At 40.7% G+C, this 23,602-nt stretch overlaps 1 protein-coding gene across 1 annotated transcript; it reads right to left on the bottom strand.

The window, feature by feature from the left end:
• Nucleotides 1-2,378: 2,378 nt before the first annotated feature.
• On the bottom strand, nt 2,379-23,037 carry DRG1 (developmentally regulated GTP binding protein 1). The gene is made up of 9 exons (XM_082852636.1): nt 22,907-23,037; nt 22,005-22,128; nt 20,511-20,686; nt 14,655-14,724; nt 11,845-12,014; nt 9,406-9,536; nt 7,876-8,043; nt 7,488-7,610; nt 2,379-2,911 (listed from the first exon to the last, which is right to left on the bottom strand). Exons 1-9 carry the CDS (start codon nt 22,946-22,948, stop codon nt 2,812-2,814), a joined length of 1,104 nt encoding a protein of 367 aa, XP_082708762.1. The 5' UTR covers nt 22,949-23,037; the 3' UTR covers nt 2,379-2,811.
• Between the last annotated feature and the right edge of the window lie 565 nt (nt 23,038-23,602).

A 23,602-nucleotide genomic window follows, 5' to 3' on the forward strand; every position in this document is an offset into this window, starting at 1 on the left:
CAAGGCCTCCTCAAAGTAAAAAGGCAGAGGGCCACAGAGAACCTCGTGGAAGTTAAGGAGGGGGGTCAGGTAGGAAAGAATAGTGCCCCCACCCCCCAAGGAAGCAGTTGAGCAGCCAGTACTTGGCAAGTTAGTAGTAATCAAAAGTAGGGGGAAAAAATGGGAAAGTACAGCTAGGCCTTCTTCCAGGAGACAGCTGTTAAGTATCTTATAAGCCAGGCTCTTAAGATGGAAGGGAGGTCAGGTACACTGGCCTGAATGAAAGAGACAAACTCCAGGAATGAAGATAACTTATTGGAGTAAACTGATTCAATAGTTCTATTCCCTACACAATTGGTTCAAGAATGGGAATGAGATGCAGAGACAAATTGGCTGGGCAGCTTCTAGGAAATGGCTTCCCCAAAAGATAAAGACTCAGCGCTCTTTAGTATCCTCTGGATACTGATACAAAGCCTGGGACTGAGCAGACATTCTTTGACAGTGAGGGGAGCCAACTGCCCAGCAAAGCCAACAAACTGCAGTGGACAAGAGTAGCTTGATGGAAAGAATCTGGATCCTCAATGACATACCAGCTACCATAAGCCCATCTGAGCTCCAGAAAACTTATGTGAGAGACCAAGTTTTCTTCCATTTCAGCTGGTTAAGTTAGCGTCTGCTATGAAACACAGCTAAAAGCATTCTAACTAGTTAATGGCACAGGACAGTGAGTCTGCTTAGCTGTGCTATAAAAGATTAGGAAAGAAAAATGGAAATTCACAGGAAATTCAAGCCATGCTATGACAGCCAAACAACTCTAGTCTTGGGAGTTCATGAAGAGAAAGCTTTGCGCTATAGGAATAACCCTCCTTGGTGGCCCTACCCCAGGCAGCATTCCTAATACAAGACTGTACCTCTCTCCCAGAACTCCCAAGTCTGAGCCCAAAAGGGAGAGAAAGGAGGGGTAGGGTAATGCTCTCCTCAAACACCAGGGGCCACCGATGGGGGAAGGGGAGGGTGTTGAATGATGGAAGCAAGGCCTGTTCAAAGCACATCCTGAGGCCTTGGATGAACTTGGGTTTCAGCATCCTTCTCTCCCCAACATCCTGGCATTTCATTGCCCAATGAAAGTGAGTCTGAGGATTCCCCCAAAACCCATATGCCCTGGCTGGAAAGTAAACCTTGCTGGAAATCCCATAGCTCAGGAAGCCAATGTCTCTCTGAAGAGCCGGGGTAGGTTCTAAATTATGGCCTCTATCATGAATGTACCAGTGATATCAAGGTCTACACCCTGCAAAGTGACTAGGATACCAGGCCTGAGAGGCTTATATCCTGGCTGTGGGGACAGTGCTAAACCCAGGCTCTAGGAAGACTATGAGAGGGAAATAACTGTCACTAAGGTAATAGGAGTAACAAGTACTGGAAAAGGCTGAGTATGTGGAAAATCCCATATCCTCATTCCTCACAACCTGCTAGAAGCTCTAGCTCACTTCACCTAAAATCAAACTCTGTCTTCCTTTAAATGTTTCCCTTCTCGATTTTCTCAGGGACTCCCCTTCTCTATCATCCCTGTAATCCATACTGAAATAATCTTTGACTTCTCTTCCAAAGAGCAAGCCAGTCAATTACCGAGTTTAGATTTCTCCTCTATAGCTATATGTCCACTCCCTCCCTCTCCCCATATTCTCACTAGTCCAGTCCAGCACACAAAGATTTCTGCCAATTTTGCATTATCAAGGAAATCCCTTATTTCCAGTCTAAAACCTCTACTTATGCCCTTAGTACCCTCTCAAGTAGTCTTGACCCCACCCCTCCTTATAACCTAACCTCCCACCTCCATACATATGTGTACCCACAAACCTGCTCTGATCACACTGGTTGCCTCACTTGCAATGTTCTGCCTCCATGCTTTCACTCAGGTTATGTGGCTGGGGCCAGGGCTGCCATGGGAGTTCAGGAGAAGGGCTGGGCTATGGGAAAGTAGACACTTAGTGGCGCCCAGTTGGCACCATGGTTCAGCTCAACTTTCAGCCCAACACTGATACACAGCTGTGCTCTAACTAAAGGAAAGGAACCAGTGAAAACAAGAGCCAACATTCCCCAAGTACTTATATGCCAGATACTGCGCTAGTAAGCATTTTACAAGTACCATCTCTCTTAATACTAAGAATCTCCACTCTAGAAGGTAAGTGTTATTACCATCTCCATGTTACATGAGAAAACTAAAGCTTATAGAGATTGAGTAATTTATGCAGGATTCCACAGTTAATTAGAGGTGGGCCTGCCATTCAAAGCCTGATGTGCCTGGTCAGAGTATTTTACTCAACCGCCACACTACACCATCTCCCAAAATGGCTAGCATTGCAGGGAATAATCAGTTAACTTACATCAAGTCCTTCCTTTCTCCAGTATCATCTGGGAAAGACCACCTGAAAGGACCAAAACCCACACTGAGTTGGAAGGGTTTCTCACAACTAACCATCAAGTGAGATGTTGCAGTCACATTTTTACCCATTTCACATACAAGACCAAGCTCCCAAGTACTCCTTCTGCAGCTGCCTCACTACACATACCCATCCTCATTCAGTCCTCCTCAAAACAAATTCTGACAATGACACATGAACTGTACATAGTTCGCTGGCCTACCAGGTCCTTTATGAAGCTCAACATACAAGGTGACACCAAGTTAAGACAAGTGAAGTTCCAATTTGGGTGCCTCCATCTCCCTCCCCTGTATCCTGGTCCAGTGGCTACCAAAGCCAGGAGGGGCTTGGAGTCAGGTGTTTGATCATGGAGAAAGCTGCCATGGCCTGGCAGATGGTGAAGGGGATGGTGTCACTTCTTCACAATCTGAATGACATCCTCGTCCTCCAACGTATGGTCTTTACCCACTTTTTGAGGATTGTGTTTCACAGAGAGACCCCACACCAGAGCGCTGTATGGAAGGAAAAAAAGAACAGTTAGCGTAAATAATCACCTAGCTTCTATCTACCTAGGTGCCACTTTCTGCTCAGATTTAGCATTCCAGCTCTTAAGAGCCAAAGGCCTGCAATATCCAAGGTCCCCTGTCCCCAGTCAAAGCCCAAAGGCTTTAGCTTCCCAAGCAGTGTGGCACACTGGAACCTTCACATAAAAAGTGGCAAAGATTTTCGGAAGTTGTGTGGTTCCTCTTGCTCCAAAGCCAACTTATGAAAGTCAAAGAGAAAAAATACAAATGAGAAGTATGACAAGACTAATTTAAAATTAAAAGGAGAAAGCATAGGTTTTTAATAGAGAAAAACCCTGAAATAACTGATTGGAAATTGATTCCTACAAATGCAATGTTATTTACAGACTGTTAGAGTTTTTTGGGGTCTATTGAAACCATCAGTGGGTACTAATTTTTTATGGGGTCTATTGAAACCATCAGTGGGTACTAATAAGAAATGTAGGACCTCCTTCCTCAGTCAAACTAGGAAAACTCTCCTTCCCTATCAAGAAGCCATAACTGATAGGTCTCCTGATTTCTTAGAATATAGGAAGGTAATTTTTATCCATGGGCTTCCAATACTAACAGTATGATGTGCTACTGATGGAAATGAGTGAACAAGACACTGATACCAGCCTCACAGAGACTAAGAACTATGTACCAAGGGGTAGAAAACATTGGCCATATTATTTTTATATTGTCTTTGCTTTAAAAATCTTTATTCCCCCCAAAAAATAATCATTAAGCAAGATTTCACTTTTTTAAATAAAAACAGATAAACAAATAACAAGAACTGATACATCACCGTTAGTAAAACATATACATATAAAATCTTTCAAATGTACTAACAAGCAAGATAAATGCAGCGTAACCATTTTACTATCTTAATTTACAAAACTAATTTTTAGCAGTCAAATTCAATGCCTGCAATAGAGTCAGTGCCTTGTATTTTGCTGATGGCAAAATGTAAACAGGTTCAGCCCTTTTGGAAAGCAATGCAGCAAAACATATAAGCCATATAATCATTAATCCTACTTTTGGATTAAAGAAATAAAAAGGGAAAGGTCTGTGCATTAAGACTAGAAACTTACATAAAGTAGCAAAAGATAAGAAAAATATGGTTATAAAAATTATAGATATAAATCTTATAACAGAGAAAACATTTATATAGTAAATTATCAAAGGATGTGTGCATGTGGTCAAGGACACAAAGGGAATGCAACAGGGACATGTCATAATTAGTAGGCCTAAAGCTGAATTTTTTTTTATTATTAAGACAGTTAAAATGCTATTTGTGCAATAATTTAAAATCAAAAACAGGAAAATAGTGACCAAATAAAATTCTATTTGCCTTCATATGTCTCTTCTCCAAAATATTTTTCTCCCCTTTCATTTAATTCCTTGGTTAAGCTACAATTCAGAGGCTTTGAACAGTGTTCTGTTACCATGGAAGGCAGGAACTACCCAGAAATCTATAAATTTTGAAAAAAGAAAATGTCTAACTTCTCCCAAGATTCTCCTTCACTGATTCAAGTATGTGTCAAAATATAATGATTTGAGGGCAGTAGAAATTAGCACCTGTGTGTGGATAGTTACTTTTGATAAAAGGAATGTGAAGCTTAATAAAGGACTTCACTCTTTCAGTATTCTTAGGGTCAGAAACAAGTATGAATATTTTAAAAACTATTTCTGGACTTCCCCTGCAGTCCAGTGGCTAAGACTCCACGCTTCCACTACAGGGGGCATGGGTTCGATCTCTGTCAGGGAACTAAGATCCCTCATGCCACACAGCCAAAAATAAATTAATTAATTAATTAAATAAAATAAAAACTATTTCTATGCTTTCCTAATTTTCTACAATTACTTTCTATTTTCTCTTGTTTTTATTTTATTTTTTTTGTTATTTTTGTTTTTTCTCTTGTTTTTAAAACAATTTTTAAAATTTCAGCCTGTGAAGATAAAAAGAATTATTTATAAATACTGTAATTCAGTTAGTTAAAATATTTCTCACAGAATTATAGGTTGCAGGTCTGAACTACTTTTTATATATACTAGAATTAAATAAGTAGATTATAGATAATGACAGCCACGTTTCTCACTGCTGGAGAGAGAAGTTAAAATAAGAAAAAGGAGAAGGCTAAAATGAACCCTGTGGTGTTGAACTGGAATCAGAGGTAACAATAAATAAACTGATGGTTCTTAATATAGATAAGGATGGATGGGTAAATTAAATAGATACATACATAAGACAAGAGAGAGAAAGAAATACAGATGGACTTGTAAGTACAGGTTAGTATCCTTATATACATTTCCTAACTCTGTCTGCTAAGAGGGCCTTACAAGCAACAACAGCCCACTAACAATGAGGATGCCTAGCACACAGATCTTGTAAACCCAGGCTTCTTGGATAAGTGACTGATTCCACGGCTGGTGTAGGAAAAATCACTATGAATCAGGAACATCTAGTAGTGCCAAAAGGTAAGGAAATGTTTAAAAAAAAAAAAAGATGGCAGCCTATCAAAAGAACATAGGAGCCAATCTGAAGGAGCTCCTAACGGAAAAAGCTGGAACAACTTGAGTGACAAAATAATGACAGGATTGGATTATAACACCATTGAATAAATATCCAAGAGCTCATACTAATAAAAATAAATTATGAATTAACTTAATAAACAGGGGAGAAGAGCTAGCTGTAACTCACAATAGAATTCCAATAAATAAATGTAAAATGAAAGAGGGAAATAAAGAATTACCATTAAGCAAACAACACAGCAATAAATGTTGCAGACAAGCTCCACCATAGATGTTAAAATCATCAGGTAAACATCTAAAGAGAAACAGATCTTCATAGTCTCAAAGTACCTCCCCAAGACATTTATCAAATAAGAGAGAACAGTATCTTTACAGTAGAGAAACCCAGCCAACACCAACATAACCAAGTTATCAAAGTAAATATTACCATCAATAAGATATATCAACATCAGGCTTCCCTAGTGGCGCAGTGGTTAAGAATCTGCCTGCCAATGCAGGCGACATGGGTTCGAGCCGTGGTCCAGAAAGATCCCACATGCCGCGCAGCAACTAAGCCCATGCGCCACAACTACTGAGCCTGCGCTCTAGAGCCCACGAGCCACAACTACGGAAGCCTGCATGCCTAGAGCCTGTGCTCCACAACGAGAAGCCACCACAATGAGAAGCCCGCGCACTGCAATGAAAAGTAGCCCCCACTCCCCGCAACTAGAGAAAGCCTGCGTGCAGCAACTAAGACCCAACACAGCCAAAAATAAATAAGTAAAATAAATTTAAAAATAATAATAATCAGGGCTTCCCTGGTGGTGCAGTGGTTGAGAGTCCGCCTGCTGATGCAGGGGCCACGGGTTCGTGCCCCGGTCCGGGAAGATCCCACATGCCGCAGAGCGGCTAGGCCCATGAGCCATGGCCGCTGAGCCTGCACGTCCGGAGCCTGTGCTCCGCGACGGGAGAGGCCACAACAGTGAGAGGCCCACGTACCGCAAAAAAAAATTAAAAAAATAAATAATAATAAGATACATCAACATCATGAATCCGGTGATATGATGCAAACTGAGGACACATCATCATTTTTGTGGTATTCTTACCAAAAATGCATAATCCCACTTCAATCATGAGAGAACATTAGACAAACCCAAAGTGAGGGACATTCTACAAAATAACTGATCAGTACTCTTCAAAAAGGCCAAGATCAAAGACACTGAAAGACTTAAGGAAATATTACTGGCAGACTGGAAGACTGGGGAGAAGTAACAGCTAAAATCCCATGTAGATTCCTGAAACACAAAGAGGATGCTGGTAGCAAAGGTATTAAAATTCAAATAAGGTCTATAGTTTAGTTAATAATATTGTACCAATACTAACCTCTGTTCTTGATGATTGTATTATGCTTATGTGAGCTGATAATGTTAGGGAAAGTAGGGTTAAGGATGTAAGGAAACTCTATTACTATTTTTGCAACTATTCTGTAAGTCTAAAATTAGTTCAAAATAAGATGTTAAAAGAAGTATATTTCGGGACTTCCCTAGTGGTCTAGTGGTTAAGACTCCGCGCTTCCAATGCAGGGGGCATGGGTTCAATCCCTGGTCAGGGAACTAAGATCCCACGTGCCACACATTGCGGCAAAAAAAAAAAAAAAATTCCACCTGTATCAGCAGTGAGGAGTATGAGAAAGATCAGGGGGACTTACTCATGCAAAAGGTTTAGAGAGGCCCTCAGTACCCAGTGAAGCCCAGTATGATGCTGGCAGGAAGAATTAACATTTTGTGTTTGCCAAGAGGAAGACGAATTAAAAAGAGAAAGTCAGAGCACTTTGTACTGTCAGCCCTCCCAACCTGAAAAGGCTTTTAGGATTCTTCCTGCTCCAAGCTGGCATGGTTTTAAGAAGACACTGCAAAGTTCTAACCAAGCAAGCATCTCCTGATGCCTAATTTCTATAATACTATCCTAAGAATTATTAGTAGAACCAGTGGCTCACAGGGAAAAGAAGGCACCATGGGCCCACGATACTTACTATTTAAATTCTTTGATAAGATTTTTGTGAATCTTCATGCAGAAATCCTCCACCGTGGTCCTGGAGTAAGGCAGCACCACTGGGGATGTGTAATCTGGCAACTGGCCTTTGGGTTTGGTGTAACTAGAACACAGAGGGAATAGAGGTTGCCTACTTCTTGGAATGTTTCATGTGTGAATGCAAATCAACCCTCCATCACCCCGGAGATCAGACCCAGATAACCTCTATCTTGAGGAAGAAAGTGCCCTCAATATAGCCTCGCAGATGAGAGGAATTAACTTATTTATATCTCCAAAAATAGATTATGTTAATGAGCTCTAGAGGGTATCATTTTAGGACAGTCTGGTTTAAATCCTACAGTAATATTACCCTATCCACTAAGACTTACATCCTCACTAGTTTCAGATAGTCCCAGATCTTTTCCAACAGGTCATCAAAATTCCAGCGGTGATGCGCAGAGATGGGTACACAGTGAGGCACCTTATAGATGATATCCAATTCCTCAATGGAGATCTGATCAATCTTATTTAACACATAGATACAGGGGATATAGACTCTGTAGAACAAAAACAGTACGTGAGTCTGGAGCTGTGGACAAGACTGTCAGTCTGATTATCAGCACCCTCTCACCCAGGACCCCAGATCAGAGACTCTTAAATGGGGTCATAAGAAAGTCAGCCAAAAAAAAGAAAAAGCTTCCTACCAAAATCAGGTAGAATATCCAAAAAGTGAACTATGGGTTGAGAAGTAACAAAACTCAAGCCGTAGTCCCTAGTCATGCAACTAATTACTGAGAAAGCATCCTGCAGTGGAAAAGAACACAAGCTTTGGAGTCACAAAGAATGAATTTATTCCCAGCTCTGTTGCTTTCTATACATGTGTCCCTGGGCAAGTCTCAGAGTCCAGTTCCCAGAGTTCTTTTATGAACTGTAAGAATGTAAATATATTTCTAATAATATAACTTTTAAAGAATAAAAAAGAATTTTTTAATACATCTAGCAAAGTCATAATCCTAATGTTCAATCAATAGGGCAGCTAAGTTACTAATAATTAGGCAAGCCACAACTTCTCACGCTTCAATTACCTCACTTCCAAAACACGTAACTCAAAGCACTAGCTTTTATTTGTTTTCAAAATGCCAGAAATGGACTTTCGTGGTGGCGCAGTGGTTAAGAATCTGTCTGCCAATGCAGGGGACATGGGTTCGAACCCTGGTCCAGGAAGATCCCACATGCCGTGGAGCAACTAAGCCCAGGTGCCACAACTACTGAGCCTGTGCGCCTAGAGTACATGCTCCACAACAAGAGAAGCCACTGCAATGAGAAGCCCGCGCACCGCAACAAAGAGTAGCCCCCGCTTGCCGCAACTAGAGAAAGCCTGCGTGCAGCAACGAAGACCCAACGCAGCTATAAATAAATAAATAAATAAATAGTTTATTTTAAAATGCCAGAAATAATTTTAACAGTAGTTTCAATTATAATTTAATTTCAAATACTAGTAATAGTAATGTCTCATGGAATAGGGTTTCAGCTCTGTTCCCTTAGAGAAAATAGACACAGCCAGTCTGCTCTCAGTTCTTCAGAACAGCCTACAGGATTTCTCAGATGGATTAATTCTGTGAGAGCAGATTGAGAACCTACCCTCTTCAACCATCATATGACACAGAGCTTAGGGGATAGCCTAGTTCACAGCAAGTAACTGAAACAAGCAATTAGATTATCATGATCAAATTGCAGAGCAAAGAAGGATGTCAGCAATCAAGACCAACCCTTCATTTTACAGCTAAAGAAAGCAAGGCCCACTATTATTTAAGATAACAGCACAACTGGAGTTAGAATCAATGTCTGCCAGATTCATAATCCAATGTTGTTGCCATTACAAGGCTTCAAATTCAAACTCAGGCACATTTAGTCAGTACCTGTTTCCTTCCACCACGTCAATGAGGTCATCTGCTGTGGCATCACTACGCAGAGTCACATCAGCATTATGGATTTTGTATTCAGCCAGAATGCTCTTCACAGTTTCAGCATCCAGTTCACTCTGAGGGCACTGAATGGGCATAGAAGACAATGACTGGTCAGAGAGCAAAAAAAAACCTCCTAAGAGTATCTACCGATGTACCTGGATAATCCTAGATAAGGTGCAAACTTATTTCTAAAGACCATTATCCTGGATGAGAGTACCTGACTTTTAGTAGGAAATACTCAAAAACTAAAAATCTTTCCAAACTCAAAGGAATGTGCTATGGCATGAATTGTGTCCCCATCCCCACCCAAATTCATATGTTGAAGACCTAATCCCAGCATCTCAGAATGTGACTGGAGATAGGGTCTTTAAAGAGGTAATTAAATTAAAATGAGGTCATATGGGTGGGCCCTAATCCAATGTGACTCACATCCTTACAAGAAAAGGAGATTAGGACACAGACACAGAGGGGAAGGTCATATGAAGACAGAGAAGACAGCCATCTACAAGCCAAGGAGAGAGGCCTCAGAAGAAACCAGTCCTGCTCACACCTTGATGTCAGATATCCAGTCTCCAAAATTAAGAGAATTAAATTTCTGTTGTTCAAGCCACCCAGTCTATATAGTACTTTATTATGGCAGCCTTAGCAAAAATACAGAAAGAATGTTCAAACATTATGACAGGATAATAGAAAAGATCTTTTGGGCAGGACAGCTTAAACCTATGCCAGTCAAATAATCTGGACCTCTAGAATGTTAAATGTTGTAGGAAATTCTCATTCCTCAATTATATGACTTAGAAGCAGCATTTGACAGAATTGATCGTTCTACCAATCTGCAACACTTTCTTTAATTGGCTTCCAGGATTCCAAACTCTTCCAGTTTTCCTTCTTCTTTGTCTGAGATGTCTTATTTGCTGATTCTTCCCATCTCCCAGCGTCTAATCATTGTGGGGGACGGAGGGTGGTGTCACAAAGCTCAATCCTTGAACCTCTTTTCTATTTATATTTGCTTCCTCAGCTAAGCTCATGGCTTTAAAATTGATAACCACTAAATGTATAGCTCCAACCCAGATCATTCCTCACATGCCTATTTGACAGTAACACTTGGAGGTCTAATTTGAGTGTCACTGGCATCTCAAACTGAACATCTGATCTTCCCCTCCTCTCCAAACCTATTCTACACAAAGTTCTACTATTTTAGTCATGAGAGTCCATTTTTCTAGCTCAGAACAAAAACTCACCATCACCTCCTTCTCTCACAACCCATATCCAGTCCAGCTGTAATTCCTACCAACTATTTCCAAAATCTTTCCACAATCAACCACTCCACATCTCCTCCACTGTTACAACTCTGGTCTAAGAAGCCATCACTTCTTGACTAGATTATTGCAATAACCTCTTAAATGGGTTCTGTGCATCTGTACTTAACCCATTTCAGTCTGTTCTCAACAACCAGATTGATTCCATTAAAACCTGAATCAATTTTACTCCACAGACTGGAACCCAACCAAAAGTTACCCATCTCCTGCAAAGTAAAAGCATGTTTGGCCCTATACTATGACTTTGTTTCTTACCACTCTCCTGCCTGCTCACTCTTCTGTTCCTCAAACGTGCAAAGGAACCCTCTACCTCAGGGCCTTGCACTTGGATGTTCCCTCAACATGAAACGCTCTTCCTCAAGATATTCACTTGGTTCACTCCTGCATGTCACCCCAGTGAAGATTTCTCTGATCAACCTACTTAAAACTGCAACCCAGGAGACGCAAGAAGGAAGAGGTATGGGAACATATGTATAACTGATTCACTTTGTTATAAAGCAGAAACTAACACACAATTGTAAAGCAATTATACTCCAATAAAGATGTAAAAAAAAAAAACTGCAACCCTCCCACCAACACTCTCCATCCTCTTTCCCTAGTTTACTTTTGTCCTTAGTTTATCATTATCTAATATACTATAATCACTCATTAATTTTGTTTGCTACTTTCTCCATTAGAATCTAAGGGCCGGAATTTTTGTCTATTTTGCTCCCTGTTCCATTCCCCCTGAAAGCCTAAAACAATGTGTGGCCCATGGTAGGTGCTCTATAAATCTGTGTTGAATGAATGAAAATAGACGATATCAGCAGCCATCTACTTCATGCAAACATAAGATTGGTCTTTAGTCCCATATCACCCCAAATAACCCAAAGGAAGAAATAAAGTCACAAAGGTTAAGTAAGTCTGAGACCAACTCTTGTCCTACTCTCTCAGTCATTACGACATCATTGTGTTACCTCAATTAGTCCTGGGAGAAGCCAGGCAATTTCCAAATGTCAATGTCTATGTACCACAATCCACTCTCCACCCCAGTCCCTTCAGCAACCTGCCCCATATCACCTTTTCCACTTACAGTGGCCGTGAGATTAATGCCTCCTTTATCCTTCTTCTTAAAGCCAATGTTGGGGGGTTTGCTGTTCAAGCGAATGCCAAAGCCTTCCAGCTCATTTTCTATTATCTTCTTATGTCCCAAGGGTTTCAGGACATCCAGAACAATCAAGATCAAGTTACACGTTCTGGCCACTGAAGAATTGAAAATAAAATTTTTTTCAAAGCTCATTAAAGACTTAACATAATTCAAATACTCCAAAAGGGGGAGGGGGTGGAACATAATTCAAATACTCCAAAAGGGGGAGGGGGTGGTAACATAATTCAAATACTCCAAAAGGGGGAGGGGGTGGTCTAGAGTTCCAACACTTAAGAGACAAAGGATTTTTTTTTTTTTTATAAATACACAGACACACATGAAGTTCTTAAGCTTTCCAAAGATTTATGCCAGAAGTCAATCTGCAATGTATTCTTTGTTTTCTATTAGTGTATCTAGAGGATGTGTCAACTTCTAGATACACTAGTAGAAAAATAATTGGGGATGAAGATACAAACCAGGCAATAACCTGAATTCCTGAAAAAGTTCAGAAAGATTTAAAACAGTAAGAATTCTAAAAGAATAAGATTATCCAGTTAGCATATTTTTTGTCGACTTTTTTGAGATATAATTTATAAAAAATAGTGTTAAGCACATGGTTTGATGACAAATGTATATACCTGTATAACCACCACAGCAACTGAGATTCAGAGGATTTCCATCACCTCCAAAAGCTCCCTTATACCCCTTTGCAATGAATCTTCCCCTCCATTCCCAGTCAACCACTAATCTGCTTTTCTTCTTTTTTTTTTCATTTATTTATTTTTGGCTGCGTTGGGTCTTCATTGCTGCTGAGCACAGGCTTTCTCTTGTTGCAGTATGCAGGCTTCTCATTGCAGTGGCTTCTCTTGTTGCAGAGCACGAGCTCTAGGCGCACAGGCTTCAGTAGTTGCAACACGTGGGCTCAGTAGTTGTGGCTCATGGGCTCTAGAGCACAGGCTCAGTAGTTGTGGCACACGGGCTTAGTTGCTCTGCAGCATGTGGGATCTTCCCAGAGCAGGGCTCGAACCTGTGTCCCCTGCATTGGCAGGCAGATTCTGAACCACTGTGCCACCAGGGAAGTCCACTGATCTGCTTTTCTGTCACCATAGATTAAGTTGCATGTTTTAGAATTGCATATAAATAGAATTATACAAAATCTAGTCTTTTGTGCCTGGCTCTTTTAATTTAGCATATTTCTGATAGTCATCCATGAATGACTTCAAACCTATAATTCCATAAATAGCTAAATTAATAATTAAGGGTAGAATAAAAATACTTTCAAACATGAAAAGAAAAACCAGAACAATATACCTATCATTCACTCTTTTTCAGTAAGTTTCTAAAGAATGTGCTTCAGCAAAACATGAAAATAACCCAAAAAAGGTAAGACGCTGACTCTAAGAAATAGGGGATCCCACACAAGAACACAAAAGAAAATCTCAGGATGACAGCCATGCAAAAAGCCTAGAGCTGCATTATCCAATACAGCATCCACTAGCTACCTGGGGCTATTCAAATTTAAATTAATTAAAATTCAATAAAATTTAAAATTCAGTTACTCAATTGCACCAGGCACACTTTAAGTGATCAACAGCCACACACACCTACAACTACCATATTGGACAGCACAAATTCAAAACATTTCCATTACTGTAGAACATTTCCATTACTGGACAGTGTTGGTCTAGAAAGCAATCAATCCAGATTGAGGCATAAAGACAAAGGGTAAAGGAAGGTAGTGTCAGGGTTGAGGGGAGATAATGAAATCAGTAAGACTGTATTTGGAACTGTATTCAAGTATCTAGAAAACTACTGATTAATAGGCATTTGATCTATTGGAACATTTGAAAAATATTAACAAACAGAAAAGTAAACAAAATAAAACAAGAACCAATTATTAACTCCATGAAAAACAAACTTCAAAAACAGATCTCAACAGAAAAGAAACCAAGTCATAACACAGACTTATCTCAGCACAACAAAAGTCAGACAGTCATTACATAATAATATATACCACAACTAGTGAGTTAACTAAAAATTATGATACAACTTCTTTGAAAGAATAGGAAAAGAGACATGGAGTATGAGAGAGCTAATTTCCTACCATAACATGAAACCAACAGATGGTATCTAAAATTAATTAGTCATGAAATAGCAATATAACATTTTAAAATATGAAATAGAAGAAACAGTTGAAGACTTGTCAGTACCTGCCAATGGGGAATGACACTAAAGGTGTCAGATTATCTGCTACCTGGGGTAGCAGATTATTGCCATTTATGATTAGCCTTTATTTATTTTTGGCCGTGCCTTGCAGCCTGTGGGATTTTAGTTCCCCGACCAGGGATTGAACCCGGGCCCTCGGCAGTGAGAGTGCAGAGTCCTAACCACTGGACTGCCAGGGAATTCCCCTATGATTATCCTTTTATAGTATTTTACCTCAAATAAAAAGGAAAGAAGAAGAAAAGGCATGGGTGAGAGTCAGGAAACCTGAGTTCTAGCTCTGAATCTGCCACAACAGTGCAACACTGCACCAACGCACTTCACTTCTCCTGTCCTTAGTGTTTCTCTGCAAATGGGTATCTGGACTGATACTCTCTGAGGTCCCTTTAAGTTCCGACATTCTACTCCAGTGAGAAGTCAGTTAAAACTATGCCCTTCATTGTGGTACCAACTCCAAGCCCAACAGTCCCATCTAAAGGAACAGTACCCAGTAAAGGGATGATATCCTGGGATGGTGGCCCTGGAACACTCACCTGCAATGACTTGACGGCCTCTACCTTTCCCATCCTTGGCACCCTCAATGATACCTGGGAGATCCAGAAGCTGGAAGATTACGGAGAGAAAAGGAAAAACTGATTATAAATCTGAACAGATCAAATAGAATGATTTATTTCTCAAGTAGTCAAAATTTAGGAGATCCAAATCCAATCTTCCTTATAAATGAATGTGTAAATCTTACTTTTACTAAGCATCTACTAAATGTCAGCTGCAAGATTCTTACATACTTTATCTAGTTCAAAATGCCTAGTAAGTCTGTGAATAAGGATATTGGTTGAGATTCATAGAGATTAAGTAGTTTGCCCAAAGTCACAGTCTTAATAAACAAGATTATAATCCACATTTTGGGGGCCTTAATCCATTATTCTACACTAATATTTTTCAATATTCCCCCACTTTTCAGAAGGCTGATCCTCCATACAAATTCCTTACTATAGATAATAAGTGGATCATAACATTCACAAGCAATAAATCCTGAGACCTTTGTGAATCCTCCAGTTCACAAAAATTTCTGCAGCCATTCTTAATCAGGCAAGCACATAAAAATCACCTATAAAACAATTAAAAATGCAGGGGCTTCTCTGGTGGCGCAGTGGTTGAGAGTCCACCTGCCGATGCAGGGGACACGGGTTCGTGCCCCGGTCCGGGAGGATTCCACATACTGCGAAGCGGCTGGGCCCATGAGCCATGGCCGCTGAGCCTGCGCGTCCGGAGCCTGTGCTCCGCAACAGGAGAGGCTACAACAGTGAGAGGCCCGCATATCGCCAAAAAAAAAAAAAAAAAAAAAAAAGCAGATATCTGAGCTTCATCCCTGTATATTCTGATTTGGAAGGGCCAAAGTAGGATTCACATATTGATCTGTATTTCAGAAGGCTCCATGGGTGACTCTGATAGGTGTCCCCAGTTGAAAATGACCACTCAATTGCCCAGGAAATGCAATAAAGTAAAACTTCACAGAAGTCACAGTGTATGTACTTAATGATGAGAACATCAAAACCAAATCCATAGCACCGATGATTCAAATTCACAAACTATAGTTATAAGCCCTTGAGAGTCTGTTAAGAGCACATGTAAAATCTGAAAATACGAAGGGCCATACTACTGTATGGCCAATATTGAATTATCCATATGCACAGACAGGTATATAGCTGCAGCTTATCAAAACATCATTTAAAACTAGCTTTTGCTGGGGAATTCCCTGGCGGTGCAGTGGTTAAGACTCCGCGCTTTCACTGCCGAGGGCCTGGGTTCGATCCCTGGTCTGGGAACTAAGATCCCACAAGCCTCGCGGCAAGGCAAAAAACAGCAACAACAACAATAACTAGTCTTTGCTATAAGCATATCTGATATTACAGAAATAAACTTCACATTAAATAAACCACAAGGAAAAACAACAAACTCAGGAGGTGCTTAGAGAGTTCAACTTTTCCATTCAAGAACCTGCTCAAAATGTCCTTCCTATTCCTCACTACATAATAAATAACATTACCTCCTCTAAAACTGATACAACGCACCAGTTAAATTGAGCTAGGCACCAGTTAAATTGAGCTACCCTTTCTTTCAAAAAACATAATTTATATTCAATACACCTGCCTTGACTTGGAAACTTTAGTTACACTGATTTAAAAGGCTACATGGGGGCTAATGAGCACACCAGATCTTGATTTCTAAACATCTGTCTCCAATAAAAGGAACGAGCACTCCTTCAGAAGTGGCAGATTCCAGGGCTGGGGCAGGGAAAATATAAGATTAGCCTGGAACATCATGTGGTACCAAAAAATAAGGCATTACACACAAAAAGATGGGGGCTTCTGGAAAGAACAAAGGAGCCAACCTGAAGAAGTTCCTAATAGTCACACCTGGAACAATGTGAGTAATAAAATAATGGTAGTACTGGATTATAATCCATAAAATAAGATAAATATCCATGAGCCCACAATGACACAAATTCAATAAATAAATGGGAGAGAAGGAATAGCTCCTCCATATAATAGAATTCCAATTAACAAATGTAGTAGGAAAGAGAAAAATAGAGAATCACCATTAAGCAAGAAGCACAGTAATAACTGTTGCATATGAGATCCAGATGAATGCTAAAATGAGTGGGCAAGTTTGTGAAACAGGATTTGTATCTTCTCAAAGTATCTCCCCCAAGATATTTATTAACTACAAAAAGAAAGATAATAGCTTTACAGTAGAGAAACCCCACAGACACCACTTTAACCAACTGATGGGGGTCAATATTACCAATAATATATACTAACATCATGAATCCCTAAGATGCACTGAGAAGGACATACCACCATTTCTGTAGTATGCTTGCCAAAAAAATATAATACCTCAGTTTAATCGTAAGAAAACATCAGAGAAATCCAAATTGAGGAACAGTCTACAAAATAACTAATCAGCACTCTTTTAAGAGTGTCAGGATCATGAAGGACAGGACTGAGGAACTATTACAGGTGGCAGGAGAATAGGAGAAAGAACCGAACATAACATGGGATGATCACAAATAGAATCTTGAAAAAGAACACTGGTCGGGAAACTGGTAAAAATTCGAACAAGTTCTATAGTTTAGTGACTAGTACTGCACCAGAGTTAATCTATTACTGATAATTATTCTATGTTTATGTAAGGTGCTAATATTAGGGGAAGCAGGGTGATATAAGAGAACCTCAAAATAATTATGCTAAGTGAAAGAAGCCAGCCAAAAAGAGAGTTCATTTATATTTACACATGGTCTTATTTATATAAAACTCTTAACATGTAAACTACAGGATGAAAGGGGCATGAGGAAACTTTGGGGATGATATGCTCACAATCTTGATTGTGGTGATATTTTCACCAGTTTATAGATATGTCAAAACTTATCAAATTGTATACTTCCTGTGCAGTTAACTGTATGTGAATTACATTTCAATAAAGATGTCTGAAAAAACAAAACGTCTATCATCAGTTGTTCCTAAGAAGTTAAGTCTAAAGTGTATTTCTTCAGCCCTCCCAAAGATTCTGTAATCTACTTCCACCACTTTGTAAATCCCTGCCTGCTTTAAAAAATAAAAAAAAAGTATTCCATCAGCAAAAGGCTTTATACTGAGACAAGAGAGCAAGAGCCATGGCAGCTGAACATGGCGGAGAAATTTATTGAAGCCCCTACAAATGTAAAAGCAAGTTAACTTTAGCTTTTCTTGAGAGGGAAATATTTAAAATTACATTAAACTATTTAAATATTTAAAATTACATTGAACTATTTGAATGTGGCAACTATATTTCATCCAATAAAAACAGTCTATGCTTTACAATTCTGAATTTCAGATTACAACCAACTAAGAGATGAGAAAATAAAAAATATTTCTTCAAATCATGTAACTGTAGGATTTTAAGAATTGGAATGTTAACCTACTTCAAACTCAAATGCCTTCAGAGATTAAAGCAGGTACAAGTCTATATATATACATATATATATATACACACACACATATACGTATACACATATATATGTATACATATGTACATCCCTGGTTAAGTGGTGGTTCAGCCATTACTTGAACACCTCCAGACATAGTAATTAATTACCTCAAGAGGTACCATTCCATTTTTAGGCACCTTTATTGTTAAAAAGATCTTCTTTCCTAACAACAAAAAAAAAAACAGAACTCTACCTCTTTATAATTCTTATTAGGTGGTTCTAATTTTGTACACCATTCCCCACCAAGTCACAGATAATGAGTCCTCTGCCACAAAACAGCCTTTTAAAAGAACATTTGAAAAAAAAAAAAAAAAAAAAAGAACATTTGAGGGCATTTTAATGCAGTTAAACACACCTACTAGTATGCTTACTTAACTTGGTTTCTGGAGAAAGTCAGAAGGAAAAACAGAGGCAGAGGGCACAGACGGAAAAGAAAGTACCATGGAAAAAAGGAAGAAAAAAACCTGAAAAGATCAAGAGACTGAAATAAATGAAGGTTTTGAGGAAAAGACAAGGAAAGAGAGGGGTTAAGTGGCTATTTATTCTGATATACCCAGAAGCCCTGAGAGAGGTGCCATAACATCTCATCAGGAAAGAGGTTACTCTCTGAGCTGCCAAAGACTCTGAAACCAGATGAAATTAAGCAATGGTCCAGATATGCCCAAGTGTCCTCATTCTTGTTACTATATACATTTGGACATGGAGTCCTAGAAAGGTACATGTCCTAACAGTATCTGCATGGATACCTAACCAGAAAGAAAAAAAGCCACTGAAAATACTACCAGGACACTGGTCCCTCACTACTTCAGATTCTATAATAAAGAAGCATGAATGTACTTCACAACTCACTGTGTAGCTCAGCAAGAGGGAAAACAAATACCTACACCAAGAGTTTCCACACGATGTGCCAAGGCACTCAGGGCGTTCTAAATTTTCAAAAGAAACAGCAGTTCTTATTATCTGTCAGGCACTGAGGGAACTACTAAATCCAAGAAGCTCACAATTTCACCATTAGATCCTAGTACACTGCTTTCAACCACATCAGATCCGAATCTTTGGGAAGTTGGATTTTTCAGCGATTACTATGGTAAAAAATAAGCACCACACAAAAATCGGTGTCGAAAAGGAAACACATGTGGCAGTATCCAATCTGATTCCAAAATTTGAGAAGTTATATGGTACCCAACAGTGCCCATATCCCATTAGTAAATAACTGTAGCTGTAAGGACATAAATAATTGTTTGGATCTACCTATTTAACAAACAGAACCATTAGGTTATTTCTTTTAGCCTGGAGCACCATAAAAAATTACTGGGACCAGAAAACTATCAGGAAATAATTGCTGAGACACTAAGGATGCTGTGAACTAGAAAGTTTGGGAACCTCTAGTCTAGATTCAAATGCCATGAAATTCAGAACCTTACCTTCTTAGCTGTGGAGCAAAAAAGAATGTGTTCCATTACATTTTACACATTCCTTCTTTCATACCCAAGTGGACTCCTCATTTGGGAGCCCTAAATCTATCATCTATCTGAGAACTTCTGAAGATGACAACTTCATTAAGTCTCACAGATAAGAATTATTTTCTAAAAAGGGTCTGATCGGGCTTCCCTGGTGGCGCAGTGGTTGAGAGTCCACCTGCCGATGCAGGGGACACGGGTTCGTGCCCCGGTCTGGGAAGATCCCACATGCCGCGGAGCGGCTGGGCCCGTGAGCCATGGCCGCTGAGCCTGCGCGTCTGGAGCCTGTGCTCCGCAACGGGAGAGGCCACAACAGTGAGAGGCCCGCGTACCGCAAAAATAAATAAATTAATTAAAAATAAATAAATAAATAAAAAGGGTCCGATCATGGTATTTATTAAAGTTTCTGATGGCTCCTAGCTATGTACAAGATAAAATTCAACTTCCTAAGCAGGCACATAAGATCCTTCATAATTCAGCTCCAACCTACCTTTCCAGATTCAGTTTCTACCACTCACTGTCCCACAGCTAAGCTCACACCACAGCAGGCTGTTCACTGTTATGGCTCCTTAAAACTGTCCTTTACATTCTCCAGTTGGTGAAATTCTATTTGAACTTCAAAACCCACCCCATTGTCACTTTCTACATGCAGCTTTTTCTGTCTTACCAGACCTTCCCCCACCTCCATCCTCAGGTGGAAAAAGTAGTCCTTCCTTTCTCTGTGTTTTCACAAACGATATCCCACTGTATTATTGTTTTTATGTACTGCGCTATCTCCTCTACTAGACACTGAGGGCCTGGTAGATCAAAGATCAGGCCTGGCATATACAGAGCTCCAAGTAAGTGTTTTTTAAATGAAAGAATTGATTTCTTCCCTTCCTTGGCCTGCAGGCCTGACTCACCTGGATCTTGGCACCTTTGTATCTGATGACACCAGGTACAGTGGTCAGAGTAGTGAACTCATAGGCTGCCACCTCCGAATATACCCCTGCCAGGTTACTGAGCAGTGTTGACTTCCCCACAGATGGAAAACCCACAAACCCAATTCGAGCATCACCTGTCTTGGCAACGTCAAATCCTAAAACATCAACAAATATAAAAAGGAGGAGGAAAGTTATCCCTGGGAGTGTTGAGACTCATGTAATTCCTTTTACATTCTGGTTGCCTATCCCTCTAGAACCTATTTCTCCAACTTTTTACAGTTTATCTCTAGGGTAGAGCTTAAGCACACAAAATTCCCCCATAGCAATTCAAAATATTTAATGGAGTGGGTTTTATTTTATTTTTTATTTTTTTATTGGTGTATAATTGCTTTACAATGGTGTGTTAAGTTTCTGCTTCACAACAAAATGAATCAGTTATATATACACACATATTCCCATATCTCTTCCCTCTTGCGTCTCCCTCCCTCCCACCCTCCCTATCCCACCCCTCCAGGCAGTGGCAAAGCACTGAGCTGATCTCCCTGTGCTATGTGGCTGCTTCCCACTAGCTATCTACCTTACGTTTGGTAGTGTATATATGTCCATGCCTCTCTCTCGCTTCGTCACAGCTTACCCTTCCCCCTCCCCATATCCTCAAGTCCATTCTCTAGTAAGTCTGTGTCTTTATTCCTGTTTTACCCCTAGGTTCTTCATGACATTTTTTTTTTTCTTAAATTAAATGGAGTGTTTGATGTAAAAACTTTACACCTCTACATGTTATATACCTTTCTAGTACCCACAGTATTTAGGGCCCAAATATTATATAACCACTGATCTAAAAAATCGGTTTCTTTTTTTTTTCTTATAAACTCTGGGGACTGTGTCACTGACAGAGTTTTCTTTTCTTACAGTGCGTTGCAAACAAATTCAAAGCCAAATTTGTGGCCCTTCTCTAAGAAGTGTACAGACTTTATGACATTACTTTTCATCCTAACTTTATCTCTCGGCTTCAACTTATTCTTTCTACCTTCATTTCCCTTTGTATTAATTTCCTTTATCTTGTTGACTATTTATTTACATATTTCAGTGAGCCAATGTAAAACTATTTTGGATCAGTACAGGACATACATAAATAAAACCCCAGTTCACTTAGAGAATATTCGTTTGCCTTTGAAATCAGTAAAATTGGGAATTCCCTGGCAGTCCAGTGGTTAGGACTCGGTGCTTTCGCTGCCAGGGCCCAGGTTCGATCCCTGCTCAGGAAACTAAGATCCCACAAGTCGCATAGCATGGCCAAAAAAAAAAAGAAAAATAAAGAAATCAGTAGAATAAAATAAACACAATTCAAGAATTTAGGCTTAGGAAACACAAATCGACTTTGATATAAAATTTAAAATTATTTTTAAACCATATGCCTTTATTACTTTAATAAAAATTATACCAAGAAAAAGAAAGTCGAAGCAAAACACAAACCTTCTCCTGGTCCACCACCACCACCACCTTTTGGAGTAATGAGTTCCCTGCGGAGCTTAGCAAGGCGAGCCTTAAGCAGCCCTAGATGATGTGCTGTGGCCTTGTTCTTTTGCGTCCGAGCCATCTATAAGGGAGGAATCACAGCCATAAATCAGAAGCAGTTCCTACAAGTTAAAACATCCAGAATGAATGCGCCCCCAGCTCTGAGAGAATGATGTTTTTTATCTAGGTCCCACTAACTTCAATACACCCATTTTAACTCAGACTTAAAAGAGTAAAAATCCATTCTCTCCATCACGCAGACTATTCCCCGCATTACAGAGCAAACAGCTGAGGCCCAAACAGAAGAAACATGACCAAGGTCATTACAATCAGCATTCACAGATTAGACTAAAACTCAGCTGCTGATTCCTTTTCAACTGCTTGTACCTGGTGTGCCCCAATCGATTTTAAAGAGCTCTGAGCACTTCAGACCATACAATCACACAACAATCCAGGTGGAATCAACAGCCACCGCAGATGACAAGTTACATCCAGATCATATTCCCGGGAGCAATACTCTGGGAAAGGGGGTCATCAAAGTAGAGAGTGGGGAAGGGGAGGGCGGTTCGAGGGGCGATAAAGAAAGATACTTAAGTACGCGAGCAGGTCAGGGCAGAAGTGGGGGGATAGGATTCAGTGTTGCTCACATAAAAAGAAGAGAAGACTGAGAGAAACAATGTTCAGACAGGAGCAGAACGCTGGAAGGGGGCACTGACTAAGTTGCACAGGTGTAGAACGCGGGCCCGGGATGAGGGGAGTCGGGGAACGCGGGCCCGGTCCTGAGGAGGCTGAGGGAAGTTCAGGCAGGAGAGACGCCGCCGAAGAGGAACGCTCGGACGAAGTGTTCGAGCGCCCATTACCTCGGCTTCGATCTCCGCGATCTTAGCTAAAGTGCTGCTCATGGTGGTGAGTCGCGGGGGGCGCAGTGGCCTCCACACGGACAGTCAGTCTCCCTTCGGACACCCGCCAGCGGACCTTCCACAGCCACCAGACGCTACAGCAGTGCGCAAGCGCGGTAGTTCCTATTTCTCGCGAGAGTTCCGCGCGAGACTTACTGAGAGATATATAGCGTGAAGTGGTCTCCTCCTCCTCAGCCAACCGCGCCCCGTCCCGCGAGCCAGCGCGGTGTCATAGAGCCCGCGGGAATGGGGGCCAGAGAGGCCACCCCGGTCCTTACCTCCCCGAGCGCGCCGAGGGTCGCGCGCCGCTCGGCCCCGCCTCGCCGGACTTGCGCCCCGCGTCCTGCTCCGCGCCCAGCCCCCGGCACGTAGTGTGTGATGAGTGACTCTTCGCTGCAGGCCCGCAGCTCTCAGACCCTCTTCCTGAAAAGCGCGCTCGCGGCGTCCACCCGTCTTCGCCGGCACCGACGGGTCCTGGGGCCCCTTTCACTGCTGGGAAGACACGGCGGGGGACTCCTCGGCCTCCAGGGTCGATGTAGAGACCGATTTTCAGCCTGTCTTCTTGGGAAAAGAAAATGCCCCCTTTCCATCACTCAAAACTATTTTTAGGTGTTTGTTTTGTTTACCCCCAACCCCGAGTAGAGTGCGCGGCACATA

Source organism: Leucopleurus acutus, assembly GCF_964270905.1.
Source record: "Leucopleurus acutus genome assembly, chromosome: 13".
NCBI lineage: Eukaryota > Metazoa > Chordata > Mammalia > Artiodactyla > Delphinidae > Leucopleurus > Leucopleurus acutus.

Excerpts from the sequence above, each read along its gene's own strand:
- DRG1 (XM_082852636.1), bottom strand. The coding sequence starts at position 22,948 with ATGAGCAGCACTTTAGCTAAGATCGCGGAGATCGAAGCCGAG. Across the intron at positions 14,725-20,510 it reads ACAAAGGTGCCAAGATCCAG|CTTCTGGATCTCCCAGGTAT; the intron begins GTGAGTCAGGCC and ends GTAATCTTCCAG. Across the intron at positions 2,912-7,487 it reads CTTATCAAAGAATTTAAATA|CGCTCTGGTGTGGGGTCTCT; the intron begins GTAAGTATCGTG and ends CCTTCCATACAG.